Source organism: Pelobates fuscus, chromosome 8 (assembly GCF_036172605.1).
Source record: "Pelobates fuscus isolate aPelFus1 chromosome 8, aPelFus1.pri, whole genome shotgun sequence".
Taxonomy (NCBI): Eukaryota; Metazoa; Chordata; class Amphibia; order Anura; family Pelobatidae; genus Pelobates; species Pelobates fuscus.
This window is the reverse complement of record NC_086324.1, coordinates 158,464,692-158,487,145: the sequence shown is the minus strand read 5'-3', so window position 1 is coordinate 158,487,145 and position 22,454 is coordinate 158,464,692. Positions and strand designations below refer to the sequence as shown.

Genomic DNA, 22,454 nt, shown 5'->3' with positions numbered 1-22,454 from the left:
AGTTATTGGATAAAAGTTGATTTTTATTTCACCTATGTTTTCTCCAACCTCTCAGTCTTCACAATTTATTTATTTGATCTTTAGGTTTTCTACTATACATGTGCGGCACGTAGTTCCCTGTGGCTGAATACGGTTTTTATTTTTGTTCTTAGTGCTGTAGTTTTTATAAAATGCATACAGAAATGTAGGACTTCTATCTATATATATATATATATATATATATATATATATATATATTCACGTTGACGAAACTTGACAATGGATGAAGCCTAAAGCAATGTTCTGTTAAGTTACCAATCCGATTTACCCACAATCCTCTGTAATATCAGTAGAACAGTAGACATTATTCACAGAGGAGGGCAAGATGGCAGCTCCCAGATACGAAGCCAGAACAAGGATGTAACAATAATAAATATAAAGACAAATGGTAAGGAGGGTAGCATAGTCCTTAAGATGCAGGGGTCATAAGCAAAGGAATACAACAAAATAAAATAAAAGACATGGCCTCTTTAATAGACAAAATCTAGTTTGGACTACAATTTGTAACTGAGCTGTCACATATTACACCCGCAGGGCACTTTCTGTTTCCACTGTAGGAACAATTTGGAGATTCACTGCATGACTAGGTAGCAAGGAATGGTAACTCAGATTGTAGGCCATGATGGGGTGGGGTGGGGGGGGGGGGGGGGGGGAGAATGACAGGTCTGTGGAGCTGTTATTTGATTCAGTGTCAGATTGTCTCACCTGACCAAGGAAATATGAACACTGACACTCCAACCTCAGTGGGCTACAATTCTTAGGATGCTTGGAGCTTTAATGGACACCGCAAGATATATACAGGAAATGCCGAATTATAGGTAGGCCAAAGTAGCCGAGCAGCGGTAGAGGCTTGTTTCAGTTCTTCTATCCTGGCCTGCATAGGGTCTATGGATAATCCTGGGCTGCAGCAGAAACTGCTTAAAGCTCTGCTAAAAAATTGCCTTGTGCATATGACACAGTTGTGCACACGTTATCTTACTAGAAGCATGTTTTTAGACAAATGTAAACATTGTTTTACATTGTCACAGTTCATGGACATACATTAAGATGTAGTGGTTTTGGTGCTCGTGTTCCTTTAGTCTTGTGTGTCTTCCGTTCTCTGTGACGTGATAGGAAAAATAAATGTGTGTTTGTCACTAATAGAATCTGTCTGCTTTCTGTTGACCAATCCTTTGCCTTGGGACTCAATATTTATCCCCTATGGTTCCAGAATATATACAATTGCATGTACTGAATGGGGGAATTTAAATAAACATGTTATTTTCCAGGCTTCTGCCAGGGTTTTTATTAAACGTGTTAATTGACCATAATTTTCTGTCTTTTGCAGAGCGGAGAAAACTGAAGTTTTAAATGAAGATCTGCTGCAGGTAAGAATTATGGATATGGTCTCAAATATGTAATATTTAATATAAATTACAGGTCTGTTATAAATATATATATATATATATATATATATATATATATATATATATAAATATATATATATATATATATATATATATATATAGTTTTCCTTTCTTTGAGGCTCTATTTTACATTTACGCAGCAGTAACCATTCTCTGCAAATCAAGTGCTTCTTCTACAGAGGCATTGAATCCCCTGCTATGTGTGTAATGACATCAAAGGTGAAGATTTTGAAAACAGAAGGTCTTCAATGAAGAATCGCCTATTGTGCCTATTAGCCTAAAAGCAACTACGGGTGTAGATTAACCCCTTAAGGACCAAACTTCTGGAATAAAAGGGAATCATGACGTGTCACACACGTCATGTGTCCTTAAGGGGTTAAAGGGAAACTATAGGCACCTAGATCACTTCATCTTATTGAAGTGGTCTGGGTGCACGGTCCCTGTCCTCTTATCCCTGCAGCTGAAAACATCGCAGTTTTAGAGAAACTGACATGTATTTATTGCAGGGTTAAGGCTGCCTCTAGTGGCTGTCTTCTAGACAAACACCAGAGGCGCTTCCTGCTGTTTCATGGAGTTTATCTTTGTCTGAATGTCCTCACACTTTGCATGAGAATATCCAGTGTCTTCTAAATCTCCCACAGGAAAGCATTGATTTACTGGGGCAGAGGGACACTATAGTGTTAGGAATATAGCTTTGTGTTCCTTTAAGTAATATGCAAGCATTGCCCTTTCTCAGAAATGGCAGTGTTTTACATTTCCAGACATTGCCGTTTCTAGGGAAAATAAGGGATTTTGGTGTTTGCCTATTTTGAAAGGATCGACTTTTAGCTTGATAAAGCAGTTTTGGTGTATAGATCACGCCCCTGTAGTCTCACTGCTTAATTCTATGCCATTTAGGAGTTAAATCACTTTGTATATGCAGCCCTAGTCACACCTCCCTGCATGTAACCGGCACAGCCTTCCTAAACACTTAGAGAGCTCTAATGTTGACACTTCTTTTATGGTAAATTCTGTTTAATTTGGAATGTCATATCTTTTGCACTGTTAATAGCTTGTTAGACCTTGCAGGAGCCTCCTCTATGTGATTAAAGTTCAATTTACAGAGCAGGAGATAAAAACTTTTTTAAAGTTACATCTGATTGACAAATTAAACCATTTAGTTTCCATGCAGGCTGTGTCAGTCACAGTCAGGGGAGGTGTGGCTAGGGCTGCATAAACAGAAACAAAGGCAATATAACTCCTAAGTGGCAGTGAATTGCAGGGTCGTGATCTACACCAAAACTGCTTCATTAAGCTAAAAGTTGTTTTGGTGACAATGGTGTCACTTAAAGTATGGTCTATGGGGTCTGATCTTTTTCTATAACACCTGTGCTGCCTGCCTCACATACACAGCAGTGCCATATCACAGCTGCTCTCTGGTTATACACAACCCAGATCACAATTGTGTTTGAATGCATGATGAGCAGACCTATACCTGTAGTGATTTTTTCAAATTAATGCAGGCATAAGCCACACTTAAAGCTTCTCTGTCACCTTCTCAGGTCTTTGCATATTTTGTAAAGACCCCCAATGGTGAATCCACTGCTTAGCGTGCGGTGGCCACAAAGTGCAGGAGAAGGTAAGTTTCACTTACCTGAATCTGTCCCTCATAGTCCCGCCATCTGCATACCGATGGATTTTCTTCAGCTCTTAGCATCTTTTAGCAACAGTTTATCCCCGCTGGGTTCTGATCCTCCCTTGTGGTCCAGTGATGCGGCTCTAGCATCTGCAGGGTTGCAAAAGCTGGACCTGCGGCAGTCTATGTTCATTGGCTGAGAGCGTCAGCTGACAAACGTTGCACAGTATTGACTTTGGCCAGCCCAGAACTCTAGTTTCAGGCTGGCTGACACCGCTATGAGTCTGCTAGTGGTGGGGTTTGGGGTTAATCTCTTACTCTGGACACCATGACCACTTCAAATCACAGGTTGTGGAGTACTCTCTGCATCATGACTTTAGCATGACCCTTAAATGTATTAAATTTGTAATCAGTAGAAGGCAGTGAATGTTTCAGGCCACAGCCCTTTGTCAGTGCACTATAGTCACCAAAACAACTTTAGCTTAATGAAGCAGTTTTGGTGTACAAATCATGCCCCTGCTGTCTCACTGCTCAATTATTTGCCATTTAGGAGTTAAATCACATTATTTATGCAGCCCTGGTCACACTTCCCTGCATGTAACTGACACAGCCTTCCTAAACACTTCCGGTAAAGAGTCCTCTAATTTTTAAACTTCCTTTATTGCAAATTTTGTTCAATTTATAATTGATCTCCTGCCCTGCTAATAGCTTGCTAGACCCTGCAGGGGCCTCCTGTATGTAATTAAAGTTACATTTACAGAGCAGGAGATAAAAACTGTAAAAGTAAGTTACATCTAAATGAAAGTGAAGCCATTTTGTTTTCATTCAGGCTGTGTCAGTCACAACAAGAGGAGGTGTGGCTAGGGCTGCATAAACAGAAACAAAGGCAATATAACTCAAAAATAGCAGAGAATTGAGCAGTGAGACTTCATGGGCATGATCTATACACCAAAATTGTTTAATTAAGATAAAGTTGTTTTGGTGACTATAGTGTCCCTTTTAAAAAAGGACTGCTGCCTGAACCGTTTGCTTATTAACATGACCTTCATTTAAATTACAAACCCGGCGGTCCTGTTGGGGGCTGGCAGGAAACGTTTACTTACCTTTCCTGCAGCTCCTGTCAGCTCCCGTCTCTCTCTTCCGGTAAGCTCCTCTGTCAGCTCCCCTGCAAGTCTCGCGAGAGCCGCAGGGTCAGGGTGTTGCCACGGGTTATCGTGGCAACGCTCCGCGCGGGTCCTTTTTAAAACTGGGCACATGTTTGAGGGGAAAAAAATAATTTAATATATACAGTCCAATTTTATATATCAGGACAGATTAATGCAGACATGTAAAAATCTCTCTATTCTTAAAACATGTTAATTTTTTATTTTAATATTTGTAACAACTTGCAGAAGAACAAAGACAGGAAATGTCAGAGCAAAGGTGTTGGTAAACTACTGAACCATTAAAAAAAGTATATTCTAGAATACAAAAACATTAAATGGTTTCATGCTCTGGTGATGAATTATTTTAGGCAGCAGATCTGTTTTTATGTCACACTTTGCTAACCTCTACCTTATTTTTACAGAAATAAGGTATACAAATTATACCAAACAAGTGGAGCGCTCTAAACAGTAGAGGGGTTTACTCGCCCCTTTGGTACAGTGACAGTCTTGAAAAACTTGAATGTACCGGTACATATAAAAGGAAACAAAAAAACAAGAAACAAAAAGATATAGTGCAGATGTTCCAAAAATGGATAATTGGTAGTAAGTAATGACTGAAACCACTCACATGGACAGGAGCCTATATGGTATTGGCTCCGTAAAAGGATCCTTTATGCTCTTAGGGCAACAACACACCCCTTTATCCCAGGTAGTATCCCTCCAGGAGTATACAACGAGAAGAAAAAGCAGAAAAACAACTGTGTAGAATTGCACATACTATAATGGTATTATGAGATATAAATAGTTGTGCTCACCTTCTGTAGAGCCCTGAAATCCCGGCTCTGAGGTTGATAAACAATGTGCTACTTTAGAGGGGGAATAGCACTCTCCCCAATGGAGTTCCTGATGGCTAGAAAGGACTTTGGACTAAAGTATAAAATAGTAAATATACATTTATTAACAATGCATTAAAAACAAAATAAATGGGTACTTAGAAAGTAAAAAGTCCAGAATAATCAGCTAAACGCGTTTCACTCTATGAGCTTCCACAGTAGCTGCATGATGGCCTCAGGAATCCTTCTTTTTAAATGTTTTAAAGTCCTTGTGGATCCTCCTCTTGAAGTCACATGGTGTGGAATTCATCACAAATTGGAAAACAGGTTACACTCTACATTATATGTTACAAGAGAAAACATCTGTGGTAGAGAATTTTCATTTGTTGACAAAATTGTCAATCATCAGTGATGTTTAGTTACGTAATGTTCATTGGTAGTAACATAATTTTAAATATCCAATGTTGTGAATGGTTGGCGGCAGTGACATCACTAAGTGATATTGCCAACCATCTCCATCCTCCATTTTATATGGTAACATAATTTTAAATATCCAATGGTGTGAATGGTTGGCGGAAGTGACATCACTAAGTGATATTGCCAACCATCTCCATCCTCTATGTCCCTCATATCCTTTATTGATGTTTCTAACATGTTCCTCTACCCTTGAATGTAAGTTACGTTTCGTGCGGCCCACATATTTTAGGCTGCATGGACATTCCAACATATAAATTACATTTTTAGAGTAACAAGTAATTAAACTTTTTATATGGAACTCCTCATTGTTTTTTGCATTATTGAAATTTTCTATGTGTCTTTTCTTATTTCCAGTATTCTTACATGCTAGGCATATACCACATCCAAAGAAACCTTTTCTACAGTCAGTCGGTTTTATATTACAATCTTTTCGAATGTGATTTCTCACAAGTAATTTTTTCATATTGGGAGCTCCTCTAAAGATTAGTTTAGGTTTTTCTGGCAGAATGACTGTTAGAGCAGGGTCTTCCCTTAGAATTGTCCAATGCTTATTAATTATTCTTCTGAGTTGATCGTTTCCATGGCTATAATTACAAATAATTGGTATTGTGGCATTAGATTCTATCTTATTATTTTTTCCATTCTTCAATAAGTTATCTCTTTTTATTATTGATATTTTGTTAAGTGCATTTGACAAATCATCTTGTTTATAGCCTTTTTAAAGGAAATTATTTTCCAATGTTTGTGCCTGTTGAATGAATTCTACTTCCTCAGTGCAATTTCTTTTAATTCTAATAAATTGTGATTTAGGGATCCCCTTTAACCAGGGTGTAAAGTGACAGCTTGTGGTGTAAATAAAACTATTAACATCTACCCGTTTAAAATGTGTGCTTGTTTTTATCTTATTGTCTTCTATATAAATATTAAGATCCAAAAAATTAACTTTAAGTTCACTAATATCTGTGGATAAAATTATACCCCAATTATTGGAGTTAAGTGAGTTTATAAAACTAGTTAAAGATTCCTCCGTGCCTTCCCAAATAAAGAATAGATCATCTATATAACGGCGATAGGTAACAAGACCCGCTGCCCAGCCGGCCCCATAATGGACAAACTGGAGCTCCCAGTATGTCATAAATAAATTGGACTAGCTAGGCGCGAATCTCGTTCCCATCGGCGTTCCACATGCCTGGAGATAAAAGTTGCCATCGTACCAAAAATAGTTGCTTGTCAAAATTAGAAGGATCCCTTCCATAATAAAATCAATTTGATCAATTGAGAAATCGTTAGACTGCTCTAAAAAGTGTCTCGTAGCAGTGCAACCTCTATCATGTTCAATAATGGTGTAGAGGGAACCAACGTCTGCGGTTACTAGGAAACAATTTTCATTCGACACTAGTTGGTTTATATGCCTCAAAATGTCACCTGTATCTTTTAAATAACTGTGTACGTTGTATCCTACCTCATTTTTATTTCAAATGTGGTATTAGTGCTTGAATTGCACTTTCGGGGGGGGGGGGGGGGGAGGGCTCTGGAGCCCAGCACTTTTTAATCTGCTCTACTCTGGAACTATTTATATTATTTTTTTTTATTTTGTGTGATCCTGGCACTCTGTGTTCTAATGGTGTAACGGCTGAGCATGAGGGTTTGTTTTCCTTTAAAGACAGGTGTTTGTGTGCAAGTAATGTGGAAAGCTGTAATTTAGGATTTGGCTCAGATCCCCTTCTGTGTGTGTTTGGGGACAAACCTCAGCCCTCTGTGTTGTTTTTGGGAAGGTAAGACCTCTTTTCCACTGAGTTCTTTCCAGGCTGGTGACAAATGGGAGCAGTGAGATGGAGAGAAACAATGGTGCAGCTTTTCCTACAATTCATGTTCCGAGCAGGGTGTGGAACCGGCACGACTGATTCATCAGCACAATCCACAACGTGTGTTCCTTTCAGACACACTTGGCTGGGATCTCGGCATTAGAACCTCCTTGTACTAGTCTGCAGTGCCCATTATTTTCTCACATCCCTAGGACACTTAAATTGATATCTTTATTTACTGTTATAATCTTTAAAATATAATTTCATTAATGTGCATGCATTTTGGCCTTATCGTCATACCCATGTTAGAGGAATATATAAATCAAGTTACTTTTAGATTTAATTTAATCAGCAGGTAACTCAACAGTTGCTGCCTCAATCTGTTTATTTTGAATTGTCTGTATTATAAGACATTATGAATATAGTGTCGCCCTATAAAACCAGCACTAAGCTACTGCAGCCCTCAGGCTGAGTATGATGAGAGAGCTGGGGGCTCCTTGTTTATCCCTCTACGCGCACTGTCTGACTCTGGTAAGATGATTAGATCAAGGTTACATTCCACTGGTGCAGCCTGGTACCTCCTCGTGCCAGATAACAGATTTTGTATAAACTAACCTGCTTGGGAAGAAAATAAACTGCTTAAATATGTGAAGTGTGTTTGGAAGGAAAGGTTTTGGAGCTGTGCTATATACACTGAGTAGCTTTTGGTGCCAGAATGCCAGTGAACAAATTAATATCAAGACTAGAAAAAGAGAACCAAAATAAAGTATACACACTTCTCAAGAGTAACAATGGATTTATAGGAGACATAAACACCAATATAAAATATATAAGGATTTCTAAAAACAAAATATATCAAGGGAAGCAGTAACATCCCATGGGCTTAATTTGAGATCCTTCAATTATTTCATTACATGTAAGTTTTTGCATAATAACTCTATTGCATAATTAGTTTGATATAATAGATGTTCAAATTGGTAAATATAAAGAAGAAATATATCCATCAGTGTAAAGAGGGTAAAAGATAATACAAGTTGCCATAGAGGGACAAGAAGTAACAAGGGTCCTTCAAAGAGTAGAATGTCATCCAAGAGACGAGGGAGATAGTGACACAATCCATGAAGTAAGAAGAGCGATAAAAGGAACAAGAATGAAGGCCATCATTGTTAGACTTGAGCAGACCTTTGTTTTCGTGGGCTCATCTGAAACAATTTCCCTTTAATATACACACAAATTAATCCGTTCATCTAAGTAAGGAATCATTCAAAGAGTAAGGCTCCACCGGTAAGTCCAAGATGAAGTGGTTTGTTCTGGTGTGGATTAAAAGGGATTGATTTTGATGTTTCACCAAAACAAATTTTGCAAGGTCTAATCGTTATGTAGGTGATAAGAAATCCATTCTAATTATTACATGGCCAGGAGAGAGACATTACAAAGTGACAATAGAAACGGACTTACAACCATAGAGAAATGGTGGTTAAAGGCAAACTGTGTCGAGATGAGAACCAGATAGAACAGTGTCATGGAGACCATGAAGGAATGTGGGGTTCTTGGCAGTAAAAGGTTGCAGAAAGTGAAATGGTAATGTGTATTGGCTACTAGTCCTGCATGGGTTCTTATTATCCAAACATGGAAAACCAAATTTGTGTCTTACCTTACTAATTCCGTTCCTTAGAATGGGAGGACTTCATCCCATATGTCTCTCCATCCTGAAGGAGATTAAAGGGACAATAAAGGCACCCAGACTATTTTATCTGAATTAAGTGGTCTGGCTGCAGAGCCCTAGTCTTTTTAGTCCTGCAGTCTAAAACATTGTTGTTTAGCCCTGAAATAAAAAATTGCTTCATCTACTAAACACACCTCTGGTGGACGTCTTCCTGACCGCCACTAGAGGGTGCTTCCAGTGACTCAGTTTTGTAACGTTCAACGTCATCATAGGGGAAGCATTTGATTGAACAAGGTGCAAACGGAAGTGATGCCAGAAGTAGAGTGAGCAGTAGCACCTCGTACATCCCAGCTCTGATAAAAAGCTACGTTAAAAAAAAAAACCTTCTTTTTATTTAATTTTATTTACATTTTAGTGGGGGGCCCTGAAACAACGTGGGAAGAAAAACACTATGGTGTTAGGAGTATATATTTGTATTCCGAACGCTATAGTGTTCCTTTACTTTTGGACACGTGAAAACAAAATGCATGTCTTCCCTAACAAATTAAAGATCTCCGGCTCCATTCATAACACTGATATCTCAGCCTTCCATAGTTCGGAGGTAAATCCAATGGGATTCATTAAATTAGGTAATAGTCACATTTAATATTTTAGGAGAATGTGTGAGTAAAGTTCATTGAGCTTACTTTAGAAAATAAGCATGGTATAAAATTAGATTAAGAACGTTTCCTATAAAATGCTATTCACATATTTACATCCGTTGTTGAAGGGACATTCAAGCCACCCACACCTGTCAGGTGCTATGTACAGTTTAAGTTGTGGTCTGTTTGGCTGAATGACAATGCAACCCTACCATATATATATATATATTAGCTGTATTTTGGTGATGAAGAAATAAAGGTACATTGTCATTTTACTATTGGGGGTTACTATATTTTTTTTTTTACAATATTTTATATTGAAGATTCTTATAGGAGACTTTAAAGCTTATACCTTTCCCAAGACATCAGAAAATCCCTGTTGTTGCACAGGCTTCTGTAACTGTTTGCCTGAAGTAGAAATATTTCTGTGAAAGGAATAGAGAAATATTCCTGGGAAAGGATGGTGTTCCCTTAAAGGGGCACTGCAGGCACCCAGACCACTTCTGCCCATTGGAGTGGTCTGGGTGCCAACTCCCACTACCCTTAACCCTGCAACTGTAATTATTGCAGTTTTTCATAAACTGCAATAATTACATTGCAGGGATAACTCCTCCCCTAGTGGCTGTCTACAAGACAGCCACTAGAGGGCACTTCCTGGTTTCTAGCACAGGTTTTCTGTGCTAGAGCGTCGCTGGACGTCCTCACGCTGTGTGAGGACCTCCAGCGTCGCTCAACCCCCCATAGGAAAGCATTTTCAATGCTTTCCTATAGAGATGTAATGCGCACGTGCGCTGCATTAGGTCTCCCCCGCCGGATGACGTGGGCGGACCCGATACCACCGCCGAGGGACATCGGCAGGGGTCTCAGGTAAGTCACTGAAGGGGTTTCCACCCCTTCAGCAACATGTGATGGGTGGTGGGAGAGGGTACCTGCAGTGCCAGGAAAACGGTTTGTAGTATCCCTCTAAGGCGCTTAGCTGGAATTCTGTGTAACTGTATGCTTTGCCAAGTCTAAGTGTCTGTACAGTGGAAATCCAGGCCTTTTTATCCCAGGTTTTTGTATGATGCCAGTGTCTAAACAGTGCCAGTCACAAGTTGTATGATGCCAGTGTCTTTTTTCAACCTCTATTAAAAAGCAACGATGTATCATTTACTGGCATGAATAAAGCTGTGGAAGTGCACTTAAACATAAAAAAAAAATTGCATGCGAATGTGTGGTGTTTGACACTGCTTGGATTAACTATTTGCAACTAAAACAGAGAATATAGAACTCTGAGAACGGGCAAAAGCTTAGAGAAATGCAATAGCTTGCCGTTAAGTTAGTCCCCACTCAGGTCTCAAAAGTGCCCACTTGTGCCCTAAAGAGAGAACCTAAACCATTTGCATATCAGACTGATCCCACCCATAAGGGCAGTACAGAACCGTAATGGGGGCAAGTTCTCTCTGCACGAGAGATACAGCAACCCTGGATGATTGTTTCAACCCTCTTTGGGCCTCATCAGTGAGGTGTGTCTGGTACCTCTCTAGGCACAGTAAGCACGTCTGGATTACCCTTTTAACTTAGGGAGAGCCCAAGTAAATGCATTGCAATAATAACTGTATGTATGGATTGTGGAGTATGGATGAACTATTTGCATGCTTTGCCCAGTGTTGCCTAGCAAAGAAGGCAAATTAAAATAGAATCTGTAAAGAATAAAAACAAAACAACAAAAAAACCATTCAGTAACTAACATTTTGATGATACAATCAAGGAAATTATACGGTAGCTCCTCCATAAAACAAGCAAACCAGGACCGCTGCAAGACGCCATGCAAGGAGAGTGAGGGGAATTACTGGGGGGGTAGTGTGAGTCCCTATAATGAAAGCTGCCCGTGACTCGGTGTTTGTCCGGAATCCAGCGGATTAGCCAGGATTTCTTGTACAAGGAGCCTGCGTCATGTGATGTGTATTTGTGCTGGAATTTCACATGGAATTTATTTCTCCTTGTTCTGCTGAACGCTGGCTTTGAGGAATTATCCAGTTGGTGCTTGGGTTTCGTGCTTTTTCTATGACTTGATTTAGTTTATCTTAAACAAAAGCGTTATCTCTGCTTCTATCTGATATAAATTAATACAATTACAATTATTTATATAACATCAACGTATAACACAGCAATGGTCAATAGGTAAACAAGACAAACGTCAAATTGTAAAATAACATGTTTGACAAATAGTAGGTAAAGAGGGCCCTGGGCAAACACGCTCACAATCTAAAGCTATAGATAGGGCCCTGTACAATGGGCAGCCAGTATTTTATGGAAAGTTCTTCAGGTTTTAGGCAAGCTAGAATGTGCCAGACATTCAGTTATCATTGGTATTGTCATGGTGATGGCGTCTGCATTCCAGGACAAAGTGTTTGCGACCTGTGTGCTCTAGAAATCTTCAAGTCATGCAGTAGATATAGGCGATCTATTGCTTGATCTAGGTTGGTGTGTTTCCTTTCTGTCAGTTCTAGGTGTTTGTGAGTCCTTCCTGTCTGATCCAGGTGTGTGAGTCCTTTCTGACGGTTTTAGGTGTGAGTGACTCCTTCCTGTCTGATCCAGGTGTGTGAGAGTCCTTTCTGACGGTTATAGGTGTGTGAGAGTCCTTTCTGACGGTTATAGGTGTGTGTGAGTCCTTTCTGACGGTTCTCGGGGTTTGTGAGTCCTTCCTGTCTGATCCAGGTGTGAGTGAGTCCTTCCTGTCTGATCCAGGTGTGTGTGAGTCCACGTTTGATCCAGGTGAGTGTGAGTCCTTCCTGTCTGTTCCAGGTGTGTGTGAGTCCTTTCTGACGGTTCTCAGTGTTTGTGAGTCCTTCCTGTCTGATCCAGGTGTGTGGGAATCCACGTTTGATCCAGGTGAGTGTGAGTCCTTCCTGTCTTATCCAATTGAGTGTGAGTCCTTCCTGTCTGATATAGGTGTGTGTGTGTGTGTCCTTCCTGTCTGATCTAGGTGTGTGTGTGTGTGTGTCCTTCCTGTCTGATCTAGGTGTGTGTGAGTCCTTCCTGTCTGATCTAGGTGTGTGTGAGTCCTTCCTGTCTGATCTAGGTGTGTGTGTCCTTCCTGTCTGATCTAGGTGTGTGTGAGTCCTTCCTGTCTGATCTAGGTGTGTGTGAGTCCTTCCTGTCTGATCTAGGTGTGTGTGAGTCCTTCCTGTCTGATCTAGGTGTGTGTGAGTCCTTCCTGTCTGATCTAGGTGTGTGTGAGTCCTTCCTGTCTGATCTAGGTGTGTGTGAGTCCTTCCTGTCTGATCTAGGTGTGTGTGAGTCCTTCCTGTCTGATCTAGGTGTGTGTGAGTCCTTCCTGTCTGATCTAGGTGTGTGTGAGTCCTTCCTGTCTGATCTAGGTGTGTGTGAGTCCTTCCTGTCTGATCTAGGTGTGTGTGAGTCCTTCCTGTCTGATCTAGGTGTGTGTGAGTCCTTCCTGTCTGATCTAGGTGTGTGTGAGTCCTTCCTGTCTGATCTAGGTGTGTGTGTGTGAGTCCTTCCTGTCTGATCTAGGTGTGTGTGTGTGAGTCCTTCCTGTCTGATCTAGGTGTGTGTGTGTGAGTCCTTCCTGTCTGATCTAGGTGTGTGTGTGAGTCCTTCCTGTCTGATCTAGGTGTGTGTGTGAGTCCTTCCTGTCTGATCTAGGTGTGTGTGAGTCCTTCCTGTCTGATCTAGGTGTGTGTGAGTCCTTCCTGTCTGATCTAGGTGTGTGTGAGTCCTTCCTGTCTGATCTAGGTGTGTGTGAGTCCTTCCTGTCTGATCTAGGTGTGTGTGAGTCCTTTCTGACGGTTTTAGGTGTGAGTGACTCCTTCCTGTCTGATCTAGGTGTGTGTGAGTCCTTCCTGTCTGATCTAGGTGTGTGTGAGTCCTTCCTGTCTGATCTAGGTGTGTGTGAGTCCTTCCTGTCTGATCTAGGTGTGTGTGAGTCCTTCCTGTCTGATCTAGGTGTGTGTGAGTCCTTCCTGTCTGATCTAGGTGTGTGTGAGTCCTTCCTGTCTGATCTAGGTGTGTGTGAGTCCTTCCTGTCTGATCCAGGTGTGTGAGAGTCCTTTCTGACGGTTTTAGGTGTGAGTGACTCCTTCCTGTCTGATCCAGGTGTGTGAGAGTCCTTTCTGACGGTTATAGGTGTTTGTGAGTCCTTCCTGTCTGTTCCAGGTGTGTGTGAGTCCTTTCTGACGGTTCTCGGGGTTTGTGAGTCCTTCCTGTCTGATCCAGGTGTGAGTGAGTCCTTCCTGTCTGATCCAGGTGTGAGTGAGTCCTTCCTGTCTGATCCAGGTGTGTGTGAGTCCACGTTTGATCCAGGTGAGTGTGAGTCCTTCCTGTCTGTTCCAGGTGTGTGTGAGTCCTTTCTGACGGTTCTCAGTGTTTGTGAGTCCTTCCTGTCTGATCCAGGTGTGTGGGAATCCACGTTTGATCCAGGTGAGTGTGAGTCCTTCCTGTCTTATCCAATTGAGTGTGAGTCCTTCCTGTCTGATATAGGTGTGTGTGTGTGTGTCCTTCCTGTCTGATCTAGGTGTGTGTGTGTGTCCTTCCTGTCTGATCTAGGTGTGTGTGAGTCCTTCCTGTCTGATCTAGGTGTGTGTGAGTCCTTCCTGTCTTATCCAATTGAGTGTGAGTCCTTCCTGTCTTATCTAGGTGTGTGTGTGAGTCCTTCCTGTCTGATCTAGGTGTGTGTGAGTCCTTCCTGTCTGATCTAGGTGTGTGTGAGTCTTTCCTGTCGGATCTAGGTGTGTGTGAGTCCTTCCTGTCTGATCTAGGTGTGTGTGAGTCCTTCCTGTCTGATCTAGGTGTGTGTGAGTCCTTCCTGTCTGATCTAGGTGTGTGTGAGTCCTTCCTGTCTGATCTAGGTGTGTGTGAGTCCTTCCTGTCTGATCTAGGTGTGTGTGAGTCCTTCCTGTCTGATCTAGGTGTGTGTGAGTCCTTCCTGTCTGATCTAGGTGTGTGTGAGTCCTTCCTGTCTGATCTAGGTGTGTGTGTGAGTCCTTCCTGTCTTATCTAGGTGTGTGTGTGAGTCCTTCCTGTCTTATCTAGGTGTGTGTGTGAGTCCTTCCTGTCTGATCTAGGTGTGTGTGAGTCCTTCCTGTCTTATCCAATTGAGTGTGAGTCCTTCCTGTCTTATCTAGGTGTGTGTGTGAGTCCTTCCTGTCTGATCTAGGTGTGTGTGAGTCCTTCCTGTCTTATCTAGGTGTGTGTGTGAGTCCTTCCTGTCTGATCTAGGTGTGTGTGAGTCCTTCCTGTCTGATCTAGGTGTGTGTGAGTCCTTCCTGTCTGATCTAGGTGTGTGTGAGTCCTTCCTGTCTGATCTAGGTGTGTGTGAGTCCTTCCTGTCTGATCTAGGTGTGTGTGAGTCCTTCCTGTCTGATCTAGGTGTGTGTGAGTCCTTCCTGTCTGATCTAGGTGTGTGTGAGTCCTTCCTGTCTGATCTAGGTGTGTGTGAGTCCTTCCTGTCTGATCTAGGTGTGTGTGTGTGTGTGTCCTTAATGTCTTAAACATTTATGTTTTTATGTCTTACAGATCGAAAGGCGTCTGGACTTGGTTCGAATGGTTTGTCACAATTCACACAAAAAGCTTCTGGGCTGTTTGCAAGGGCAGCCGGGCACCGACACGGATAAGAGATATGTACGTTTTGGTGTATGTCTTTTAGAATGATTTGTAGTATATGTAATTAAAGAGATTGAGTTGAAGATAAAATATAGCAATCAGTTGTGGTAATATTACGAGTAGGAATTGCAATAACTTACAATATTTGATGGGATGCAGTGTGCACTTTTGTTTTCTGGAAACATACTGGAGGAATTCACCAAATCTGTTGCACTTGGTGTGATGTTTATTACATTATTTGAGATGGTTATATGCTCTTTTGCAGAGAAAACTGCCTCTCATGGGAGTGTCGCAGTCAATGCAGGAAGGTTGCATTCAACTCAGCGACGAAACTCTTCTGGGGTAAGGTGACTTTACTTTGGTGACTTTATTGCCCCTCTGAACTTAGGCGAGTGCCATATACAGTGGATACATGAAAATCCCTTGAAGGATGCATGACATTTTTTAAATATTAGCATTTAGTCACACACTGTGGCTGTAGCTTGCGTTCTATTTTTTTACATTCTTTGGGCTTAAATTACCTATGATTTACACTGTCCAGCAGTTCTGTTGCTTCCAGTGAAGGTGAATCTACATATTACGATTTAAGAGGACATCCTAACATCTGTTAGTTAAAGAGACACTCCAGACCCCTACAGCACTTTAGCTTGTCGAAATGCTTTATGTGTAAATAGTTTGTTCTCTTTTTCATTTTACAAAAAGTGCAGGTTTTAAAAGAAATAGGCACTTTTATAAATTAACCTGGTTACACCTCATGGCTGTTAATCAGACAACCGGTCCTGTTACTTCCTGGTTTACTTAGCTCAGTGGAGCTAAACTCCAAAGGCAGCAATTGACCAGAGCACCTGCCTTGCACAGACTTCTCATTGAGCTGCATTGGGAAGTCTGTGATTGGACAGTCACAGAAAGTCTGGGCGGGGTTGGAAGGGGAGGGATTGCAAAGGCTGCAGACAAGAGAACTACAGCCTTTGCGAGCTGTTTTCAGATATACTTCCAATGAAATAATGCATAATGAAATGCATGAAAGTTGTCATTGGGGTATATCTACTAAACCATATTTTATTTTATGGTTAGCTTTTGAAGTGATTTAATAATTTTGGATATACTTTTACAAATCTTTTTCAACAAATTAACTTGATTGCGTTCTACGAAGAAGTAAGTAGAAGTATAGATCAGGGTGTTGCAGTGGATGTGATCTATTTGGATTTTGCCAAGGCATTTGATACAGTTCCACACAATAGATTAGTGTTCAAACTCAAGGAAATCGGTCTCGATGAAAATGCTTGTTCTTGGGTAGAACATTGGCTTAAAAACAGAATACAAAGAGTTGTCGTTAATGGTAAATTTTCAAGCTGGACAGAGGTGGCAAGTGGTGTCCCTCATGGGGTCTGTTCTGGGACCCCTTCTATTTAACATTTTTATAAATGATCTTGAAGACAGCATTGAAAGTCATGTTTCAGTGTTTGCAGATGACACAAAACTTTGTAAAATAATACAATGTGAGCAAGATATTACTTTGCTGCAGAAGGATTTAGATAGACTGGAGGACTGGGCACTCAAATGGCAGATGAAATTTAATGTTGAAAAATGCAAAGTTATGCACTTCGGCGTAAAGAATACACAAGCAACGTATACCCTTAATGGAAGTGAATTAGGGATAACAACACACGAAAAGGACTTGGGAATTGTTATAGACAACAAACTATGCAACAATGTGCAATGTCAATCAGCAGTGGCCAAGGCCAGTAAGGTATTGTCATGCATGAAAAAGGGCATTCATTCTCGGGACGAGAATATCATTTTGCCTCTCTATAAATCACTGGTAAGACCACATATTGAATATGCTGTGCAATTTTGGTCACCTGTTCTAAAGAAGGATATCATGGCACTAGAAAAAGTGCAGAGGCGGGCTACAAAATTAATAAAAGGAATGGGACATATCAGCTATGAAGAAAGGTTAACAAATTTAAACCTATTTAGTTTAGAAAAACGTCGCCTGAGAGGGGATATAACATTATACAAATATATTCGGGGCCAATACAAACCATTGTGTGGAAATCTATTCACAAACCGGACTTTACATAGGACACGAGGCCATGCGTTTAGACTGGAAGAAAGAAGATTTCGTCTAAGGCAAAGGAAAGGTTTTTTTACTGTAAGAACAATCAGGATGTGGAATTCTCTGCCTGAAGAAGTGGTTTTATCAGAGTCCATACAGATGTTCAAACAGCTACTAGATGCATACTTGCAAAGACAGAATATTCAAGGATATAATCTTTCAATGTAGGGTAATAACTGCTTGATTCAAGGATAAATCTGACTGCCATTCTAGGGTCAAGAAGGAATTTTTTGTCCTAGCTTGTTGCAAAATTGTGCTTCAAACTGGGTTTTTTTTTTTTGGTTTTTTTTTTGCCTTTTGGATCAACAGCAAAAAACAGGTGTGAGGAAGGCTGAACTTGATGGACGCAAGTCTCTTTTCAGCTATCTAACTATGTAACTATGTAACTATGTAAATTAAAATATCAAAAATTAATATATAAAAAAGACAAAATATTGAAATATTTTTCAAAATATGAAATCATTTGAAAAGCTTATCCAAGAATATTAAATCAAGGCCAACGTCTGATTTAAATCAAAAGAACGTTTGGAGTAGAAACACTTGGATGGAGTGAATTTCAAGGATTTGTTTATTAGTGTATGAAACTAGGACCCACCTGTTAATAACACACCCATCATGTAATATAAATACTGTTTATTGTAACTTGCATGGTAGAATCAGGGTTACTCCTGTTGTATGTTTGAAGGTCTCATGTTCTGTTGTTTTGCAGAAAGACTTTGTCATCATGTGGGGAAGCAGAACAAAGGCTGGCCCAGGAGCTCTCCCAACATGAGATACAAATAGAGAAGGACATACTTGAACCTTTAAACCAGCTGACAGAGGTAAGAGATTCACCCCTCACCCTCCAACAATGAGCTCTAGAGATGTATCTAGGAAGATGACTGAACAATATCAGTTACAAGGCTTTCTTGATTTATTTTTGTATATGCTATTTACAGAAAACCATTAGCTGCCATGGCCTCTATCAGAGGTCTATCGTGAAGGCAATTTTGTTTCCTCATAATATTGAAAGAAGGCAGATGTATAATAATTTTGGTTGTTAAGTGAAGGTCAAGACCAAACATTTTCATTTTTGACTCAAGACCATGAAAAAAAAATAGGATGGATATTTATCAAAGTGTCATGATCTGAAAAATTGTACAAAGCAGTAGAACTTGCACAATTACCATGGACACCAGAGGAACAAACGGGCACAATTCCATTGGTGACCCCTCCCGTTATTCATCTTTGTCTTTTCAGAAAGCAACTCTTTAATAAATGTCCCCCTGTGGTCTTCCAGAGGGCTAGTTTGATGGAACGTGACTAAAGGACATTGGTTCTCTAACAGACATGCTCTCTGTAGGCCGCTGACTGACTGTTATTCGGTTGGAGAGTCCATGACAGCAAGGGGCAGTGCACTCTGGATTCTCTGTAAATCTGCCACAGTATCTCAAAATGTATTGTCTTGTTTTCCATATTTCCCAACACAGGTGGACATCCCCAACATACAGAAACAGAGGAAGCAGTTGGCTAAGTTGGTGTTGGATTGGGATTCTGCACGGACAAGGTGAGAATGCGTTTGCTTGCAGATGTCAGATAAATGGGATATAGCGTTGGTGTTGTGCCCTTTGTTTGCCCTTATTCACATCACAGGCTGTGTGAATGTTGTTCTGCCATGCTATTTTCCTTGTGGCTTCTTTTTTTTTTTTTTTTTTGTAATTCTTTATTTTTGTTGTGCATGGTATAACAACAGGCTTGTTCAGCCACAATAGCAGTCACAAGCAGTAATGTAACGAACAGGTAAAACATAGCGTGGCATATGAGTATACAGCACATTTTTAGTTTTGTAGGAGAAAAAACAAAAGAAGCAAGCTATTCCGATAACGATGCCTATCTGGGTAGGCTGTTATATGAGAAATGTTAAACAATGCGTTAGTATAGGTACGCATTATGTATTTACATTGCGAGGTCATAGCAGAGGTTAGCTTAAGGTAACGGTAGTATACATGCTAACAAAATTAAAATAGATGATATTTTAAACTATGTCTGTAACCGGTAATTCTACAAATGCTAGGTTCTAGATGCTTTAACTGACAGCCCGGTCTAATGGTTTGACTGTGCTAGTTTGGTTGGAGCATGCAACACATCTGTTGTTGTCTGTTAAAACATATGCTTACTGAGTGCTGCATAAACAAAGGCAATAAGAGTAAAAGTGAAGACAATCGAGAGTATAACATGCAATATGGTATAGCTGGTATGTCCCTTGGTTACAAATGGTTAATATAGTTCTGCTCAGGACATTCAGCCTATGCCGCTTAGAGTCCAGACCTGATGAGGTGGCTTGGAGCCGGGCTCTGCTCCCCCTCCTTGCGCTTTCCATGTGCGGCGTCGAGCCAGTGAAGAATGTGACCTCCAGGGGTTGGCATTTTTGTGCGCCATGTAGCTTAAGATGATTGCCTCTGGGTTATGTTGCCCCTGCTGTGGGCGTCTGGAGCTCCGTGGTCGAGGTGAGTAGTAGCGTCCATGCTGTTGGCCTGACCGGCGGACTGTTATTCGCCACTGTGGTTTCTTGCTCTTCTTCTGTTTGGAAGCTGTACGGGGGGGCTGTTTATGCTTGATGCTTCGTGTAGTAGGATATCCCCCTGGAACTGCTCGGTTGTCTGCAGGTATGCAGGATAGCTTGTTGGGTTGATCTCCCTCTGGAGGCTGATTTGGTGTCGCTGCAATTAGAGCCTCGAATTTGGCCCAGAAGTCAGCAAAGGCGGCATCCAGTCGCTCCAGCACATGTTCTGCCGCACTTCCTCGTGTCTCCATGGGTTGCAGCGGGCCCTGCTGGTGATGCATAGGCCCGGCCGCCATCTTAGGTGGGTCAGCCGCGATCATGCGTCGGGAGGTGGTAGCTGTGCAGGGTTGATAGGGGCACCAGCTAGTGGATACCGGGATAACCCCCGCCGGTCCAGAGGGGGGGGGAAGGAGCATATCTTCGGTCACCAGGGCCATTCAGGCAACAAAGGAGCCTGGAGAGCGGCCGTCTCTCCAGAGCTCAGGCTTTTGTAGGCCGCTGACTGCTTTCAGGACGTACCGGGGCCGGATCTGCTCACAACGAGTATCCTCCGGTGTACTGCAACTCCCTCGGTAAGATAAGTGCCTAAAGCGGTCTGCTAGATGAGTGACCTGGGTGTAAATCTCGCTTTATTGGGGCCAGATGCAGGAGCTTGTGTTAAGCACGTCTGGTTCCCTTGGCAGTCAGGCTCTGCCCCCTCCTTGTGGCTTCTTGACATCTCAGTGAATAGACTGATAGTTGATGAGAGGGGTGATGGCTTGATATTGTTTTGCAGGTATCACCAGGCCCAGAAGTCTTTGGGTACAAACTTCCAGATGCAACCAGGGAAGCTGGACTCTCTGAAGGAGGAGGTGGATGAAGCGGCCAATAAAGTAGAACAGTGCAAGGTATAAGAATTAAAGCTCTGTTTTAGTTAGTCTGCTCACTAGTGCGCGCATTCACTAATTGTGACTCCCCTCCATGCAGGACCAGCTCGCAGCTGATTTGTACAACTTTGTGTCTAAGGAAGGGGAATATGGACAATACTTTGTAGCGGTGAGTTCCATGTAAATGTTGATATTCCCAGCTTCTGGAGGGAACAAGAAATCCTTGTTTTCTGGGGCACTTGTGGGGTTAAGTGCGTCTGCAGCCTTTTATTATTTGATATCTGCACTGAATATAGAAATACATTGTTACGTCTTCTTTTGGAGGTGTAATGGAAGAATGGAGTGGAAGAGGGTTAAATCTCATATGCATAGAATTTGGTTCATTGATGTTAACCCTTTCAGTATCAGGTCTGCTCATTGCTTTGCTTACATCTCATGCTGAAGGGATAGATAGTAAAATAAATTTCAATAAAATGCATGTGAACATGTGTTCCCTTTTGTCAGTATGTTTAGATCACTACCATAGTCATGACTTCATGGTTCTCATTGATGACATGTTTTGTGTCTCGCCTCCCACTTGTACTCATTGTGTTCTGTTCTCTGTGTGGATTCTGTCCTCAGTTATTAGAGGCACAAGCAGATTACCATAGAAAAGCACTATCTGTCTTAGAAAAGGCACTGCCCGAAATCCAAGCTCAGCAAGGTAACGTTCCCCACAGCTCGCACTCCTGCCCGCCAAGGCTTGCGATGTCTCTGTCCTGTATCTGCTTCTAACCTTCGGGATCTGACTAACGCCTGGAGTGCAACTTAGCATCCTGTCCTACTGCTGCCCAGCTTTCCACTCCACTAGACTAACTTCCCCTTTATTTAATGGTTCCCGGTTCCTATCTTACTGCTCATGTCTCTGGATTTCATCTTCTGTTTAATAGTCTGTTTTTAAAATGCATGTGTTACTCTCTAACATCATTATCCACTCTCCATCCTCCCAGACTCTTTCTCCATCCCACACTCGCCAGTGCTTCTCTATTCCCCCCCCCGCCCACCTCTTTTATTTTATTTCTTCTCCCCCACTGGCTCTCCATCCCCAGCTTATTTATATATTTTCCCCTTGTGTTTGTTTTTTATTCCCCACTTTTTATATGATTCTTCTCGCACTCATTGTATCATTGTGAAGCCAATTGTAAGCTTCCTGGTCGTGCTATGGAGCCTGACCATAACTACTGCCGGCACTTTTAAACATGTATAAACTGATCAGCATGGGGTTCCCCTGGAAGGGAGGACTCTGACTGCAGTACTTGCCTTACCTGCCTCCATGATATTCATGGACTCCTTCTCTTAAGTTTTCTCAATGTTTTTTATTACTGTTACTATCCTTTTCAGTTTACGATCATGAGGGCTAAAGTTTGAAGTCACGCGCTGCTAGCTAGATCTGAAAAGTCACTCTCACTGCAAGCCATAGTCTACTGACCAGGGTGAATTTTCACTCGACAGGACAAAATGTTTACTCACCAATAGCTGGTGGCAAGCAGATATTTTGGGCCCTGCGATTATCTTCTTCCCAACAAAACCCCGTTCCTTTCTCCATTTCCCTTCTTTCTCCTTTCACTGGCTCTGCTTACATTTCTTTCCCCCTTGTTCCTCTTTATGACCACCTTTGTTCCTCTATTTCCCTTTTACCGTTTATGTGTTATTTGTT

General features: G+C 41.5%; 1 protein-coding gene across 5 annotated transcripts in view; it reads left to right on the top strand.

Annotated features, from left to right (window-relative positions):
* The window catches only part of ARHGAP17 (Rho GTPase activating protein 17), a 95,001-nt gene that overhangs the window by 54,061 nt on the left and 18,486 nt on the right, over positions 1-22,454 (top strand). For all 5 annotated transcript variants that reach the window (XR_010085211.1, XM_063430505.1, XM_063430508.1 and 2 more), the window contains exons 2-9: positions 1,367-1,406; positions 15,145-15,249; positions 15,497-15,573; positions 18,060-18,171; positions 18,820-18,896; positions 20,668-20,779; positions 20,859-20,927; positions 21,380-21,461. Coding sequence is in view for 4 of the 5 variants with exons in the window: in XM_063430505.1 (XP_063286575.1) it covers positions 1,367-1,406; positions 15,145-15,249; positions 15,497-15,573; positions 18,060-18,171; positions 18,820-18,896; positions 20,668-20,779; positions 20,859-20,927; positions 21,380-21,461 (674 nt within the window). In the remaining variant the exon portion in view is untranslated. The remainder of the gene's footprint in view (positions 1-1,366; positions 1,407-15,144; positions 15,250-15,496; positions 15,574-18,059; positions 18,172-18,819; positions 18,897-20,667; positions 20,780-20,858; positions 20,928-21,379; positions 21,462-22,454) is intronic.